Source organism: Staurois parvus, unplaced genomic scaffold (genome assembly GCF_062004578.1).
Source record: "Staurois parvus isolate SC_StPar_1 unplaced genomic scaffold, SC_StPar_1.0 ptg000153l, whole genome shotgun sequence".
NCBI classification, from domain to species: domain Eukaryota; kingdom Metazoa; phylum Chordata; class Amphibia; order Anura; family Ranidae; genus Staurois; species Staurois parvus.
Window position 1 is genome coordinate 24,204,456 of NW_028317949.1, and position 15,733 is coordinate 24,220,188.

Sequence of the window (15,733 nt, forward strand, 5' to 3'; positions counted from 1 at the left end):
GGCTGACAGCCCCCCACTTCGATGGAGATAAGGGTCTGTCTGGGGACTATTACCCGCAAACTCCATGGATCGGTAAGTAGATGTCTCCCCCCTCCCTTCCCGGGTGCGGTGCGGGTCGCGGACACTCCCTGGGGTGGTCAGCCCTGTAGGGTTCCTCTCCTCCCCTTTAGGCCAGTTGGTTGGCCCTGTGGGGTCTCATCCCCCCTCCTGGACTAAATTGTAGTCTTTTCTGCATGCTTATTAGCGGATCACTTGGTCCAGGCCCAAAGTACCTTTGTGAGCCATCCTTGGATGCTGCTCCACTTCTTACAACATTTCTGTCTTGGCAGTGATGCTTCTGTGGGTGCTGTCCAAGCTTCTACAAACGTGTTGACGGATATGCCATTCCTGGGAGAAACTCTCTTCGGTGCTAGCTTGGATGAAATCAATAAGAGTCTCTCGGGAGGCAAGAGTACCTTCTTCCTACAGGCCTGCAAGGGAACTAAACTGCCTCTGAGATTCAGAACCTTTCTTCCTGCCCTCTAGAGGCTTTTCTGTTCTCCTGGCTCTTTTGACAAGGGCCCCAAGCGCTTCCAGGTTCCTGTTGGTGGTACGCAGAGCTGCTGGTTGCACAAGTCCACCAAGGCTGCAGACAAGCCCTCCGTCTAAATGTTTGCCCCCACCTGTTTCCAGGATGAGAAGTCATCTTCGCTGCTTCGGGGCCAGTACAGGGGTGTGCAGGATCTGCTGCTCCAGGGAGCGATAGTCCCTGTGCCCGAGCTTGAAAGGATCCAGGGTTTTTTTTTGCTGCAAGCTTTTTACGGCTCCAACAAATGTTTGCCCCTTTTTGGACCTCTATGACCTGGCACTGCTTTATTCTGGTGCAGAAGTTCAAGATGTAATACATCTGTTCGGAGGTGCTTTCTCTTCATCAGAGGGATTTTCTGGTGTCCATAAACATCAAGATTGCATGCCTGCACATTCCCACCTATGAGGGACATCAGCAGTTGCTTCATTTTGCTGTGAGGGTCATAAATTATCGTTTTGTGGTACTCCCTTTCAGGTTGGCTTGTTTTCGCCAAGGTGTTGAAGCCAGTACTGGTTTTGCGTAGACAATTGGGGATTGCGGTGATGGGTTATCTGAACGACCTGTTCCTGTGGGAGACTCCCAGGCTGCACTGACGGACAACATGGAAATTACGATGTGCTCCCTGAAAGTCTTCGGAGGGGTCCTGACGCCGACCCAAAGGCTGAAGTGTCTGGTCCCAAGCCTCAGCTTGAAGCATGCCACAGTATTTTTCCTGGCTGATGAGCTTTGGACTGTGGTTCACCTAGTCTTGTCCCATGGACAGTCCTCCTTGCAGTCTTGCTTGCAGGCTCTGGGTCTTATGGTGTATACCTTCAAGGCGGTCCACAGAGGGAAAACCTGTTGCCTTTGGACTAGTCTTCTGCTTACCTGGCTGACCAGATTCATCTGGGCTTGTGGATGAGGGCCTCCCTCCGCTTGTGGCTCCGGTCTCCTTCCCTATAAGCCGGGAAGTCCTTCTCTCCTCCCTCAATGTATGGTAGCCACGTCTGGCTGGGGAAGTATCCTGGATTCAAGATCAGCACTAGATCACTGGACTCTGGAGGAGGCTCGGCCAACCATCATTGACCTTGAACTGTGAGTGATCAGTCTGTATCTGGAGCACTGCATGGATCTCTGGGGTTCCAGGTCAGGTGCCAAGTGGACAATGTCACCGTAGTGGCCTATGTCGATCATCGAAGCTGAGAGAATGGCAGGAGAAGAGCAGTGTAAATAGTGAGATAACGCTAAATGTCACTGCTGGTTTTTAAATGTAATTACCGCCTTTTTTCCCCCCTGCACTATAGCTCCAAGAATGAGCTGTCATTCTCTCTTCCACTAAAAGAAACTAAGGGGCAGAGTCACTGGGTAATGTCATTAGGTTACCCCGCCCCATAGTTTCCCTTGGCAGTGGGGAGAATGACTGCTCTCTCTTGGATATATAGTGAAAGAATAAAAAGTCAGTAATTCCATTTAAAAACTGGCACTGTTTTTTTTTATATGCAAATGTGTTTAGAAATCCTTCAGCGCAATGAAACCTCCTAAAAAAAATTGTGCAGCTAGCATATAATGTGTTCCCACATGTAACTAAGTAAAGGAAATGAAGAAATGCAGCTCAACAATATATAAATAAATATAATGGTGCTTACAATCTAATGTGTATGTGTGTGTGTGTATAAATAGTGAAAACAAATTGCTGTGCTCGTGAAGATCAGTATATGCTATTCAAGATGTCTTCCAATGCATACATATAAACACCCAGAGAAACTGCATATAACCAGTACTATAAATATAGTGCATACAAAAATAAAAACTTTAAATCCTAAATGCCATCATGTGGATCGGTGTGGTACACTTCCTGTGTATCGTGATCCAAATACACCAACAAAAAGTGGTGGACCGTCTCTTTAACCACTAGGGGACCTCCCACAGTAGATATACTGCGGCAAAGCGGCCCCTGTAGGCAGGATCACGTATATAAATGTGATCCTTGTTTACATGGTAGGGGGCGCGCGCCCGCCCTGCCCGCGGCACCGATCGCAGGTGTCAATCACCGGGTCCCGGCCGGTGATTACTGTCGGGTCCCGGCGATTGCAGGCAAACAGTGACACAGAGCACAGCTGCATTGTTTTCACTGCAGCTCTGCTCCCTGTCAGTTCCCAGCACACTGTCTGAGAGCAGAGATTAGCTTTCTGGGACAGCATGCAACAGTGAAGAACACCCCCCCCCGCCCACTAGTAAAACACTCCCCTCACACAGTTAACACTTTGATTGCCTAAAAATGTTAACCCCTTCCTCCCCAGTGCCATTATTACAGTGTCAGTGTTTTTTGCACTGATCACTGTATTGGTGTCACTGGGGATGTCGGTGAGCCCAAGTCAGTTCCCCCCAGTCTCAGAATGTCCACCGCAGTCCCGCCATAAGTCACTGATTGCCGCCATAAGTCACTGATCGCCGCTATTATTAATATAAAAAAATCCAGTATCTATAGTGCCATTTGTAAATGCTATAACTTTCACGTAAATCAATTAATTTACATGTATTGGGATTTTTTTTTTAGCAAAGACATGTCGCAGAATACATTTTGGCATAAATTTATGACTAAATTTGATTTTTAAATTTTTTTTACTGGACATATTTTATAGCAAAAAGTCCAAAATTTAGTTTTTTTTCTCAAAATTGTCGGGTTTTTTTTTTTATAGTGCAAAAAATAAAAACCGCACAGGCAATCAAATACCACTGAAAGAGAGCCCAATTCATAGGGAGAAAAGGATTTAAATTTCATTTTTGTGTAGCGTTGCATGACCGCGCAATTGTCAGTGACGCAGCGCCATAACACAAACTGCTTGTGTAACTGCTTCCTGACCACCCTATAGCAGAAATACTGCTACAGGGCGGCACAAGTGTGTAAAATCATATATATATATATATATATATATATATACACACACATACATACATACATGATTCGCGCTCCCGTGGTTTTCACACCCCTCCCAGATAGTGTCAGATTGCCTGTCAGTACACCAGTCATCACATTTAACCCCTTGATTGCCAGGAAGACGCTCATACACAATAAACCTCCATTGCTAGTATAGTGTCAGAACGGATCAATATGTTTGATCAGATCAGCACTATACCAGCGTTCACATTAGTATAGTGTCCCAAAAAACGTTAGCGGGATCAGCCCCGGCACCTGCCAGCCCCTGCGTTTTAACCCCTACGCTTACCCCCAGCTTCTCCCCCAGCAAATGCAGTGTCAGTAGGTCACTGTCACTTGATACATTGCACAAAAAACCGCAGTGTTCGCAGAATCAGGCCTGATCTCTGTTAGCACTTGCCGGTAAATTTTGATGACTCTCATACGCAGCAGAGTGCCAGTACTAGTGTCGCGCTACATTTTGGTGAACTGTCGAGTACTAGTGGCCTAGTACTTCCTGGTCTTTCACATACAGTTGCAAGAAAAAGTATGTGAACCCCTTGGGATTACGTGGAGTTTTGCATGAATTGGGCATAAAATGTGCTCTGAACGTCATCTAAGTCACAACAATAGAAGAACACAGTCTGCTGAACATAATACTACACACACATTAGATGTTGCCATGGTTTAATTGCACATAATATGTAAACATTCACAGTGCAGGGAGGAAAAAGTATGTGAACCTTTGGACTTAATAACTGGTTGACCCTCCTTTGGCAGCAATAACCTCAACCAAACGTTTCCTGTAGTTGCAGATCAGACCTGCACAACGATCTGGAGTCATTTTGGACCACTCCTCTTCACAAAACTGTTTCAGTGTAGCAGTATTCTTGGGATGTCTGGTGTGAATCGCTCTCTTAAGGTCATGCCACAGCATTTCAATTGTGTTGAGGTCAGGACTCTGACTAGGCCACTCCAGAAGGCGTATTCTGTGCTGTTGCAGCCATTGTTTTGTTGAATGACTTGTATGCTTTGGGTCATTGTCCTGTTGCATCACCATCCTCTGCGGAGCTTCAGTTGGAGGACAGATGGTCGTACGTTTTCCTGCAAAATGCCTTGATAAACTCTGGAATTCATTTTCCCATCAATGACAACAATCTGTCCAGGCATTGAGGCAGCAAAGCAGCCCCAAACCATGATGCTCCCTCCGCCATGTTTCACAGTGGGGATGAAGTTTTGATGTTGGTGTGCTGTGCCTTTTTTTCTCCACACATAGTGTTGTGTGTTCTTCCCAAACAACTCAATCTTGGTTTCATCTGCCCACAGTATATTTTGCCAGTAGTGCTGTGGAACATCCAGGTGCTCTTTTGCAAACTTCAAACGTGCTGCAATATTCTTTTTGGACAGCAATGGCTTCCTCCGTGGTGTCCTCCCATGTACTCCATTCTTGTTTAATGTTTTCCTTATTGTAGATGTGTCAACAAAAATGTTAGCATGTGCCAGAGATTTCTGTAGGTCTTTAGCTGACACTCTGGGATTCTTCTTTACCTCATGCAGCATTCTGCGCTGTGCTCTTGCAGTCATTTTTACAGGACGACCACGCCTAGGGAGAGTAGCAACAGTGCTAAACTTTCTCCATTTGTAGACAGTCTGTCTTACCGTGGACACATGAACATCAAGGCTTTTGGAGAAACTTTTGTAACCCTTTCCAGCTTCATGCAAGTCAACAATTCTTGATCGTAGGTCTTCTGAGAGCTCTTTTCTGTGAGGCATGGTTCACATCAGACAGTGCTTCTTGAAACCAGTAAACCCAAAACAGGTGTGTGTTTTTTAAGGGCAGGACAGCTGTCAGCAACACATCCAATATCATCCCACTGATTGGAGTCAAGGTTGGCTCACTCCTGGCTCCAATTAGCTCTGGGAGAAGTCTTTCAGCTAGGGCTTCACATACTTTTTCCTCCCTGCACTGTGAATGTTTACATGTTATGTGCAATTAAACCATGGCAACATCTAATGTTTGTGTAGTATTATGTTCAGCAGACTGTGTTCTTCTATTGTTGTGACTTAGATGACGTTCAGAGCACATTTTATGCCCAATTCATGCAAAACTCCACGTAATCCCAAGGGGTTCACATACTTTTTCTTGCAACTGTACCTCTTAGATTGTAAGCTCCAAGGAGCAGGCCCTCCTTACCCTCTTGTATTGAACTGCATTGTTGCTGTATTGTCTCCCGTCATATTGTAAAGCGCTGAGGAAACTGGTGGCGCTATATAAATCCTGTATAATAATAATAATACCAGCACTGCAGTATCACTTGGCAACGTGGCGAGTCCCATAAGTGCAGTACAAGCTGGTGCATTGGCGAGCACAAGTATTGTCCCGCAACCACCAAGAATTCGCACACAGGCCCATAGATCCCCTAGTATCCAGATGTGCTTGCAAATCCCGATTGGCAGCCCACAAATTCTGCAGCAAATTTAACTACTCGCCTTGATTTTTTGGAGCTGTTTTTCACAGAAGATCTGTATGCATTGATTGTGGATCAAAGCAATTTATATGCACAACAGTTTATCACCGCCAACCTAAATTCTAACCTTGCCAGACCATTCACATGGAAACCCATTACGGTTTCGGAATTTAAATTTTTTTGGACCTAACCCTCAACATGGGCATTACTAAAAAATATGAATTCCAGTTGTATTGGTCCACAGACCCGATTCACCAGATGCCCGTGTTCTCTGCTGCCATAGCCAGGCATAGATATGAGAGTATAATGTGTTTTATGCATTTCAATGACAATACACTCTGTCGTCCTCGGGGTGACCCTGAATTTGACCGGCTCCACAAAATTCAGCTCCTCGCAAATCACCTTAATCAAAAATTTGCAGATGTCTATACTCCCCAGCAAAACATCTGCGTTAATGAGTCCCTCATTAATTTTTCTGGCCGCCTTGCATTCAAACAATTTCTCCCCAGCAAGCGTGCCAGATATGGGGTCAAGATGTAGAAGACCTGTGAGAGGGCAACAGGCTATGCTTATAAGTTTCGGATTTACGAGGGAAAAGATAGTCATGTGGAGCCCCCCAGATGCCAAGACTACATGGGGAGTAGTGGCAAGATAGTTTGGGACTTGGTGTCATCCTTTTTCCATATGGGGTACCACTTATACGTGGACAATTTTTATTCAAGCGTGCCACTATTTAGACATTTGTACAATCTTGGAACTGGCGCTTGTGGCAAAGTGTGACCTAATGTGTGCCCACCATTAGAAATGGGTGGGTGCAAGGCGGTATATTCTAATGGTGGGCATACCACATACTTTTTCTGGCAGATATTTCTTCTCTTTTTTTTGCATTCAGTCCACAGGCTGCATACAAAAAAATAAAAAGAACATAGCATATACAGTATACCCAACAAGGACCAACGACGTACTGGTACATCACTGGACTTTGAATGGTTATACCAGGATGATACCTGCAGGCATCATCCTGGTATCATTTTTTTCAGCTGGCGATCTGCTTTCATGTAAAAGCAATCCTAGTGGCTAATTTGCTGCAGGATTGCTTTAACAAGTAGCGGGAGACGATGCCCCACTGCCTTCCACGGCCTTCTCGGGCAGTCCTGTGCCATCGGGGCAACCTGAGAATGCAGCCGGTGTTTCTGCCAGCTGATCATAGATCTGATTGGAGACCAGAGTGGTGCCAATCATCTCTATAGTCTAAGAATTCGGAAGCTACGAGCATTTCATGACTTCAGTTTCACAGGATATAAACAGCGCCATTTGTAAACTTTCCAAAAAGGGGTCATTTGGGGGGGGGTTTGGTGCTATCCTGTGCATTTCAGGGCCTTTGAAACTGTGATAGGTAGGGAGGAAGTGAAATGAGGAAGTTGCGCACCATCAGGCTTTCAAAGTGGTCATTGGATTTCAGGCTCAGTAGAAGTAGCAGAATGTATTTTGGGGTGTAATTCCACATATACCCATGGCTTGTGCGAGAAATATATCAGAAATATTTAAATGACAACTTTGTGTAAAAAAAAAAAAAAAAGTTTTTGTCATATTCCAGAAACATGTGGAAAAAAAATAAATCTTCCATGGACTCAATATGCCTCTCAGCAGATAGCTTAGGGTGTCTACTTTCCGAAAACGGGTCATTTGGGGGTGTTTGTACTATCCTGGTATTTTAGCACCTCAAGAAATGAGATGGGCAGTCAGAAAGTAAAAGCTGTGTAAATTCCATTATCTATACCATAGTTTGTAGACGCTATAACTTTAACACAAAGCAATCAAGCAATTGGGATTTTTTTAACCAAAAACATGGAGTAGAATACATTTTGGCCTAAATTTATGACGAAATTTTAGTTTTTTGGATATTTTTTATCACAGAAAAGAGAGAATATATATATATATTTTTTTTTTCTCAAAATTTTTTTGTTTATAGCGCCAAAAATAAATGTGCACAGGTGATCAAATACCACCAAAAGAAAGGTCTCTTTTTGTGAAAAAAAGAACATAAATTTCATTTATGTACCATATTGCATGACCACGCAATTGTCAGTTAAACTAGCGCAGCGCTGTATATCAAAAAAAGGCATAAATTACAGTATCTATACCATAGTTTGTAGACGCTACAACGTTCACACAAAGCAATCAATATACACTTATTGGGATTTTTTTTACCAAAAACATAGCGGAATACATTTTGGCCTAAATTTATAACTAACTTTGAGTTTGCTATATATTTTTTATAGCCAAAATGAAAAAATATAGTTTTTCTTCAAAATTTTCAGTACTTTTTTGTTTATAGCACGAAAAATAAAAAGCGCACAGGTGATCAAATACCACCAAAAGAAAGCTCTATTTTTGTGAAAAGAAGGATGTAAATTTAATTTTGGTACAGCATTGCATGACCACGAAATTATCAGTTGAATTTGTGCAGCGCCGAGTAGCAAAAAGAGGCCTGGTCATTAAGGGGGGTAAATCCTCTAGAGGGCAGGTGGTTAAATCTGCTGTACTTCAAGTGGACCAGTGTAAACATACTACTGCATAAACCTGTACGGTGCTCCTGTGTCACCCCTTAGTGCTCTTTCACCTTCAACCCTCTATTGCGCTCACCTCCAAGTTTGACCCGTAATGACAGTTCAAACTGTTCTTTTTCCCTTTAACATGGGAGGGTATAATGGTACACAGATCTTCACCACCGTTTGCCAGCACTTTTAAGCAGATCTAGATCGTTCTATATCCATGTCAAAAAATGCTCAATATAGTGTAGTATTTCTACTAAAAACAGCCTTTATTAAAACAAAATATCTTCAACTCACAATAAATTGTGTCCTCCTGGGACACTACAGGGTTAAAAACTCACTTTACAGTGTTTCTCACTATTTATACAGGCACATTAGATTGTAAGCACCATTATATTTATTTATATATTGCTGCGCTGCATTGCTTCATTTAATTTGTTTTTAAATGCAATTGCCTGCTTTTTTTTTTTTCCCTTCACTATAGCTTTGAGAAGGAGCTGTCATTCTCCCCTCTGCTAAGAGAAACTAAGGTGCGGGGTCACACAGTGACATTACCCAGTGATCCTGCCCCTTAGTTTCCTTTAGCAGAGGGGAGAATGACAGTTCATTCTTGGAGCTATAGTGAAAGGGAAAAAAAAGCCGGTAATTACATTTAAAAATCAGCAGTGACATAGGGGCAGCCAGTGAGGAAGCCTGAGTGTATACACTGCTCCTCTCGTGCCCCCCCCCCTCCCTCCTACAAAGGGGATCTGTCACTCATGTGCTATTACATAGGGGACTATTGTAACTATCATAAGTTAAAAAAATAAATAAAAATACACATTAAAGTTAAATAAATAAATGCATTTGAGCCTCCCCACTCCCACATTCGAAGACATTTTGGTTTCAGTTTTTGGCCACATGCATTCTGAATTTTCGGTATCCATTTCGGCACCAGAATTTTAATTTCGGTGCACCACTAGTGTCCACCCATGTTCCTTCTTGGTGGCTCGGGTTTTAGCCTTTCTCCAACAGGGAGTTGCTCAATAGCTTGCGTCTTTTTTCAGTTCTAACGCAAAAAAAAAAAAATTAAATACCACCAAAAGATATTTCTGTTTGTGTGAAAACATTATAAAATTTCATATGGGTACAGTGTTGTATGACCGCTTTGGTGTCATTCAAAGCACGACAGCACTGAAAGGTTAGATTGTACGCTCCTTGAGGGTTAGGGACTGATGTGAATGTACAATATATGTATGTAAAGCGCTGCGTAAATTGACGGCGCTATATAAGTACCTGAAATAAATAAAAATTAAAAAAAAGGTGAAAATTGGCCTGGGCAGGAGGGGGTAAAAGTGCTCACTAGGTAAGTGGTTAAAGGCAAGCAATTCTTCTTCTTCCCCATGCATTCCTTGATCTGCGCTTTCATCCAGGGTTGTCATGTAGTGCCTCCTGTCTGTTCTTGTTTACCTGAATTTGGTACTTTGTGTCCGCTGAAAGTCTCCCTTTGGGAGTACTCTGAATATTCCCCTGCTTACCTTTTCCAAGGTTGCCTACTTGGTCACCATCACTTCTGTACGATGAGTGTCGAGACTGGTGGCCTTCTCCTGTGGGTCTTGCCCTTTTTTTTGCCCTTGCACAAGGATAAGGTGGTTTGCCGTTCATGCCCTTTTTTTTCCTCTAAAGGTGGTGTTGGATTTTCACCTGAATGAGTGCATTGTCCTGCCTGCCTTCTGTCCACAGTGGTTGCATCTTTAGGAGGTTGCGTTGCACTCCTTGAATGTGGTCCACGCGATTCTTTTGAAGTCTGCTATGACTTCCTTTTGGAGGTCAGATTATCATTTGGTGCTTGCGGTTGGTCCAGGAAAAGGCCTGGCAGCCTTTCAGATTTGCAAGCCGGCTCTCGGTCGTCTGTTGATGTATTTACATCTTTGGATGGTTATTTTTGCTTCAAGGTTCTGCAGGTCACTGATTAGGAGCCCTTGTTTTTTTGTTTGCCCACCCCTTCTTGAGACACTGCTTTGGGGCATCCTAGTCAATAATCAGAAGAGCTGTGTCCATAAATGAACGTAAGAGAAAATGGGTTTTTATTCACCCTAAAATCCTCTTCTCTGAGTTAATTGATGGACATAGCACCCACCCTTATTTTTGTGGAGTTAATACTTCTGAAACTGCTTTGTGACTAACTTGCTTGCATATATCAGAGAGGGGGGGTTGCCCCCTTTTGGCCAAAAAGGCCTTGGTTCTCGTCACTGCTTAACCTGTTTGCGAGACCACCAATTTTCAGCTTTCAGCACTTTGAATGACAATTGCGCGGTCATGCAACACTGTACCCAAGCTAAATTTTTAGCATTTTTTTTTTTTTTAGATAAATAGAGCTTTCTTTTGGTGGTTTTTATTTTTTGCTAAATAAACTAAAAAGACCAAAAATGTTTTAAGAAGTTTTTCCTATTTACAAAACTTTGTAACAGAAAGTAAGTGATTTTTCACCTTCACTGATGGGCGCTGATGAGGCTGCAGTGATGGGCACTGATAGTCTGCACTGATCAGGCTGCACCGTTATACGGCACTGATGGGCTTTAATAGGTGGCACTGATGAGGAGGCACTGCTGAGGCTACACCGATATGTGGCAGTGATGGGCACTGATATCTGGAACTGATGATCAGTGTAGATGTCCACTCTGAGAAATGCCGCTTTACGGCTCTCCTTCTCACGCAATGACAGCGTGAGGAGAAGGCTGCCGACCACCAGCATTTCCTATTTACACTGTGATCAGCTGTGAATTGGACACAGCGATCACAGCTCAAGTACGGTGTGCACCCCGGGGGTGTGGTTTATGGGAGGATGTCCATGGACGCCCTTCCAAAACTAGCCAACCGTGCTGTAGCTGTCTTTTGGCTATAGCACGGTCAGGGACTAGTTAAACGTCCCATATCAGAGATGTGTAATAGTTGCTGCATCAAAAACGTGCTGCAAAATTCACCAGAAAAAGCATAAAGAAGCACACACAGGTGCAAACCTAGGCTTTGGTTTATTAATTAATGAAATGTGCTTTGCTGGAAGTGCCCTCTACAAAATATGTCCATACTGATCAGGCTTGAGTAGCAGTTCAGAGATAGTTTGACCCATTTGTTTATGCGGTTTTGTTTTAGGTAATGCACATTTCTAAAGTCTTGCATAAAAAGTGTTTTTAATTGTTGTATTTGTTCGCTCTCTTAATTCCAGATTCTTGCCTTTGCTTTGGGTCACTGTCATATTATATGATTGATCTTCTTTAGGTATTATGGTAACCTCAGTAATTTGTTGCAACTTTCCCACCAGCTTCCAAAGGAGTTGTCCAATGAACATTTTGATAATACTATAATAGATGCCTTACACCTAGGAAAAAGGAGAGAGGATCATCAGTGTTCAGACTTGGAGCCTATAGTACAGTAAGTTTTTGCTTCTGAACGTATTTTAGTATTTTAAATATATTTTAGGTTTAAAAGCATACAATGCATTTCATATCGGTTGGCATCTGGCTAAATATTTTTAAATACACTGAACATCTGGTTAAAATCTACTTCTCTCAAAATGAATTTCTTTCTTGCCCATTGAGGAAAACACATTCAGCCTATACTGCTGCTTACAACAGAGATTGGAGGCTGAAAAACAAAAGAACTGTAGGCCATTTTTCCTACTAGCATGCCTCAGTTTTTCATTGTGTCCTATATAAGGAATGTCCTTTCTTGAGCTCTGCTGAGAAGTCTAACTTAACCTTGCTAGAATCATTTTTTTTTATTCAACATGTTTTCCTTCATTCTAGATCCTTACCTATGTTAATGCTAGAGCTGGTCTCTGCAAGTTATCTGGTGCTGCCGCCCTCAGCTTGGATTTGGGAGTTCTGTATCCAGACCCCACTGAAATGGATGTGAGGATAGGCTGAAAGTGACGTTCAAGCATTCTGGGACTTGGCATTGACACCATGAACTGGGTGAACTGTCTACATGCTCATGCTCTGTAACCTTTCCTCTGTGAACAATGGTCTACCCCTACTGTGGATACATCAGTGGAACACCTTAGCAAGGAAGTCATTTTGGTTTTAGAGAATGTTCTGCATTTAAGGAACCCCCTGATGAATGGTTGGAAACCTTGTTTAGAACTTAGTTCTAACTGCTGGACCTTTCTGTTCGCCCTGTTTTGGTTGTGATTTAATTCGTCAAAACCACGGCAAAATTGTCAAAATCCCTAAAGAGACCCTTCCACTGTGGCAGTTGATTTTTTTAATGATAGAGCATGTGGGAGCAGTGAGCTGAAGCTTTACACTTTGGCTGTGATGGCCTGCTGGAAACATCTTGGCTTGTTACCTGTGTTGGTGTTAATGTGTATACATATATAGAGTACTGTGGTTAAAGTACTGATCTACAAATTCTGCTTCCAAGGACCAATGATTTGTATGGTCTTCAAGGAACAATATCACTTTGGACCAGCACTTAATATTTTCACGACTGTCACTGTAGACAAGAGCACTCCCATGCCTCAGTGCAAGAAGCTTGGGAAAAGGTCTGTAAATTATCCTTCCTTTTTGTTTCCTTACCCTTGGAATATACAGGTCTCAATAAGATACCAGGTCTCCCAAGCTTGGTTCTCTGGCCACCTGCAAAGTCTGGGTAAAAAGCTTGCTAAACACTCAAAAGAAAAATATCAGCATGAAGGTGCACCCACTTTCCAAATTTAGGGGCATTTGTTACTCTTTGTGGATACCTGGATAGTTTGCCCTTGGGGTAGAGTGAATGAGATATCTCCGCAATTCAAACTGAACCCTCATTTTTTGATCCCTCTTTGGCTTCTCACCAGTTCCTATGGCAAAACGTTCCTCTGGCAGGATCTTTCCCATGTATGTCTCATTTCGGGCTTGTAAGTTTAAAAGATTTTGCATGGTGGTCTCCATGAGATCTGCCATTGCTCCAATCCTCCAGGGGACTTTCTGTTTTTTTGTGATCAGTTAGATTGTGTACCTACAGGCCTCCATATTTCCAGTACTCTTGTACCCTGAGTGTTCCCCAGGGTGTTGGCTCCAGTGTTGGCCCTATTGCCCTCCCAGACTATCCCCATTGCGGGATATTTGGGAGACCTACTGTTGAGAAAACAGTCGGCGTTGGCGGTTGCACAATGTCTCACTGCCCAAATGTCGTAGCTGTTCAGTTGTGTCCTTAATCTTCAGAGATTGGCACTGAAATCATCTCATAGACTGCATAGGCCAGAAGATATTCTACAGGAAAATCTTCTGTCCATCCAGACTTATTCTTGCCCTTCAGTCCAGGAATTTCCCTCCTCTAAGTTGCAGTCATGGGCCAGTGGGTAACCCTCTTTGAGGCAACCTCTTTTGTATAATACCATCCCAGACTGTCTCAGCACTGCACTGTGTTGTTATGGGACAAGTTGAGTTTCGAAGCTGACCGATTTTTGTCTGCTCCTGAGGCTCCTTCAACCTCTGGAGTTGGAAGTTCTTTCTTCACCTTCTGGAAAAACCGATCATGGAATGCCAGCCTTTGGAGCTGGAGAGGAGGCATGGGCTCCCTGTTGGTACAGGGCACTTAATGGTCAAAGAATTCTAGTCTTCCTTTCTGGATCCAGTATTTTCAGGAGATGTAGTTGTTTTTACATCTCTGAATCATCCTATTGTCAGGTCACCTGGTTTGGATACAATTGGACCATGCCACTTCTTAAAGGGGAGCTCCACCCAAAAGGGGAAGTTCCGCTTTAAGGACTGCTCCCCCGCTGCCCATTAAGGATTGGCACCTTTTTGGGGGCGGGGGGGGTACCCGAATTTGACAGGTACCGGCTCCCAATTGCGGTTGGACCGCCTAGGCGATTGGAAACGGAAGGTGTCCTCCCTCCTTCCCTCCCTGTAGTCTTCAGGGACACGTGACAGGTCCCAGAAGACTACAGGACCATTCATGAAGCGCAGCGCTACTCGCGCATGCGCAGTGGGTACCCAGCTATGAAGCCGCAAGCAGTCACAGCCAGGTGCCCACACTCAAGATGCCGGCCTCCAGGAATCCAGGACGGCAGGTGAAACGGTCTGCGGGGGACACACCATGGGACGGAGGGACAGGTAAGTGGCTGTTTTTTAAAAGTCGGCAGCTACAGATTTTGTAGATGCTGACTTTTTTTTTTTGACAGGATGAGTGGAACTCCGCTTTAAGCTTGCCTCAACGAGGAACAGGAGATCTTGAAGCAATAGGAGCAGTGGACAAACTGAACGTTCTAGTTATATTCACTATATTCAACTCGGGTTTACATTTTTGTGGACATGCTTTCTCAGTGGATGCTCTGGCAACTCGATAGGATCTATCTGTCCAGATCTAGGCCTTTCCTCACTAACACTTCTTCATCTGCTTTACAGAAAAGGTCAAGGGATTTTTTAGCATTCTCTTTTGCCCCAGATTGACCCACAAGAATGTACTTTGCCAGCCTGGTGAGGCTCCTGACTGTTGGTCTGTGGACTTGATGAGTCAGGAGCATCTCTAAAGCTGGGCTATGCAGATAGATTTTCATTTGAATGGTCATACAGAAATCCTGAGAAATTGTTTGTCAGAACATTCATTCTTGCCATCAAGTCAGCTAATTTATTTGGAAAGCCCTTACAGTTTCACACAGACTTGCTATTTAAGTGGAATTTCAGACATATTAAACGGGTCTCATTACAATATGCACAATTTTTCCTGAACAAAAATCACACTGTTAGAATTTCATTTGTTTGGAAGAAAGTCAACATCCTTCTCCTACAGGTTTTCTCATACAGTCAAAAACTTTTGTAATATTGACACCACTAACTATTGAAAAATTGCATGAACATTACAAAAATTGAAATTTTTAAACTAAATTCTACTGAGGTATATGGCCAGCTTAAAGCAGTAGTAAACTGCACTAAAAAAAAAAAAAAAAAAAAATTTCCCCTGCAAGGTAATGTCATAATGTGCTACTACTAGCACAGTATAGAGGACTTGCCTTAAAACAAAGCCTTCCAGTGGCACGCTGTCACCGCTCCAGAGGCTTTCATTTTCACTCGGTCTTCTTTCCGGGTTTATGAGGTCTAGCCATCTGACTGACCAAGCCTCGAGTCCCGTGCCATGGCTGGCTGTCAAAAGGAGCGAAAATCTCCTGAATGGTGCACGTTTAGGAGAGATTCATTTTACCTACAGGTAAGCTTTATTATAGGACTACCTGTAGGTAAAAACAAAAATCTGGTGTTTACTACCACTTTAGTTTTGTGCTTCTTAA

General features: G+C 43.3%; 1 protein-coding gene across 3 annotated transcripts in view; it reads left to right on the forward strand.

Moving 5' to 3' along the window:
- Positions 1-15,733, forward strand: part of ZCCHC2 (zinc finger CCHC-type containing 2) — a 139,425-nt gene that overhangs the window by 58,325 nt on the left and 65,367 nt on the right. For all 3 annotated transcript variants that reach the window (XM_089674863.1, XM_089674865.1, XM_089674864.1), the window contains exon 5: positions 11,789-11,898. In XM_089674863.1, coding sequence (XP_089530989.1) covers positions 11,789-11,898 — 110 coding nt within the window. The remainder of the gene's footprint in view (positions 1-11,788; positions 11,899-15,733) is intronic.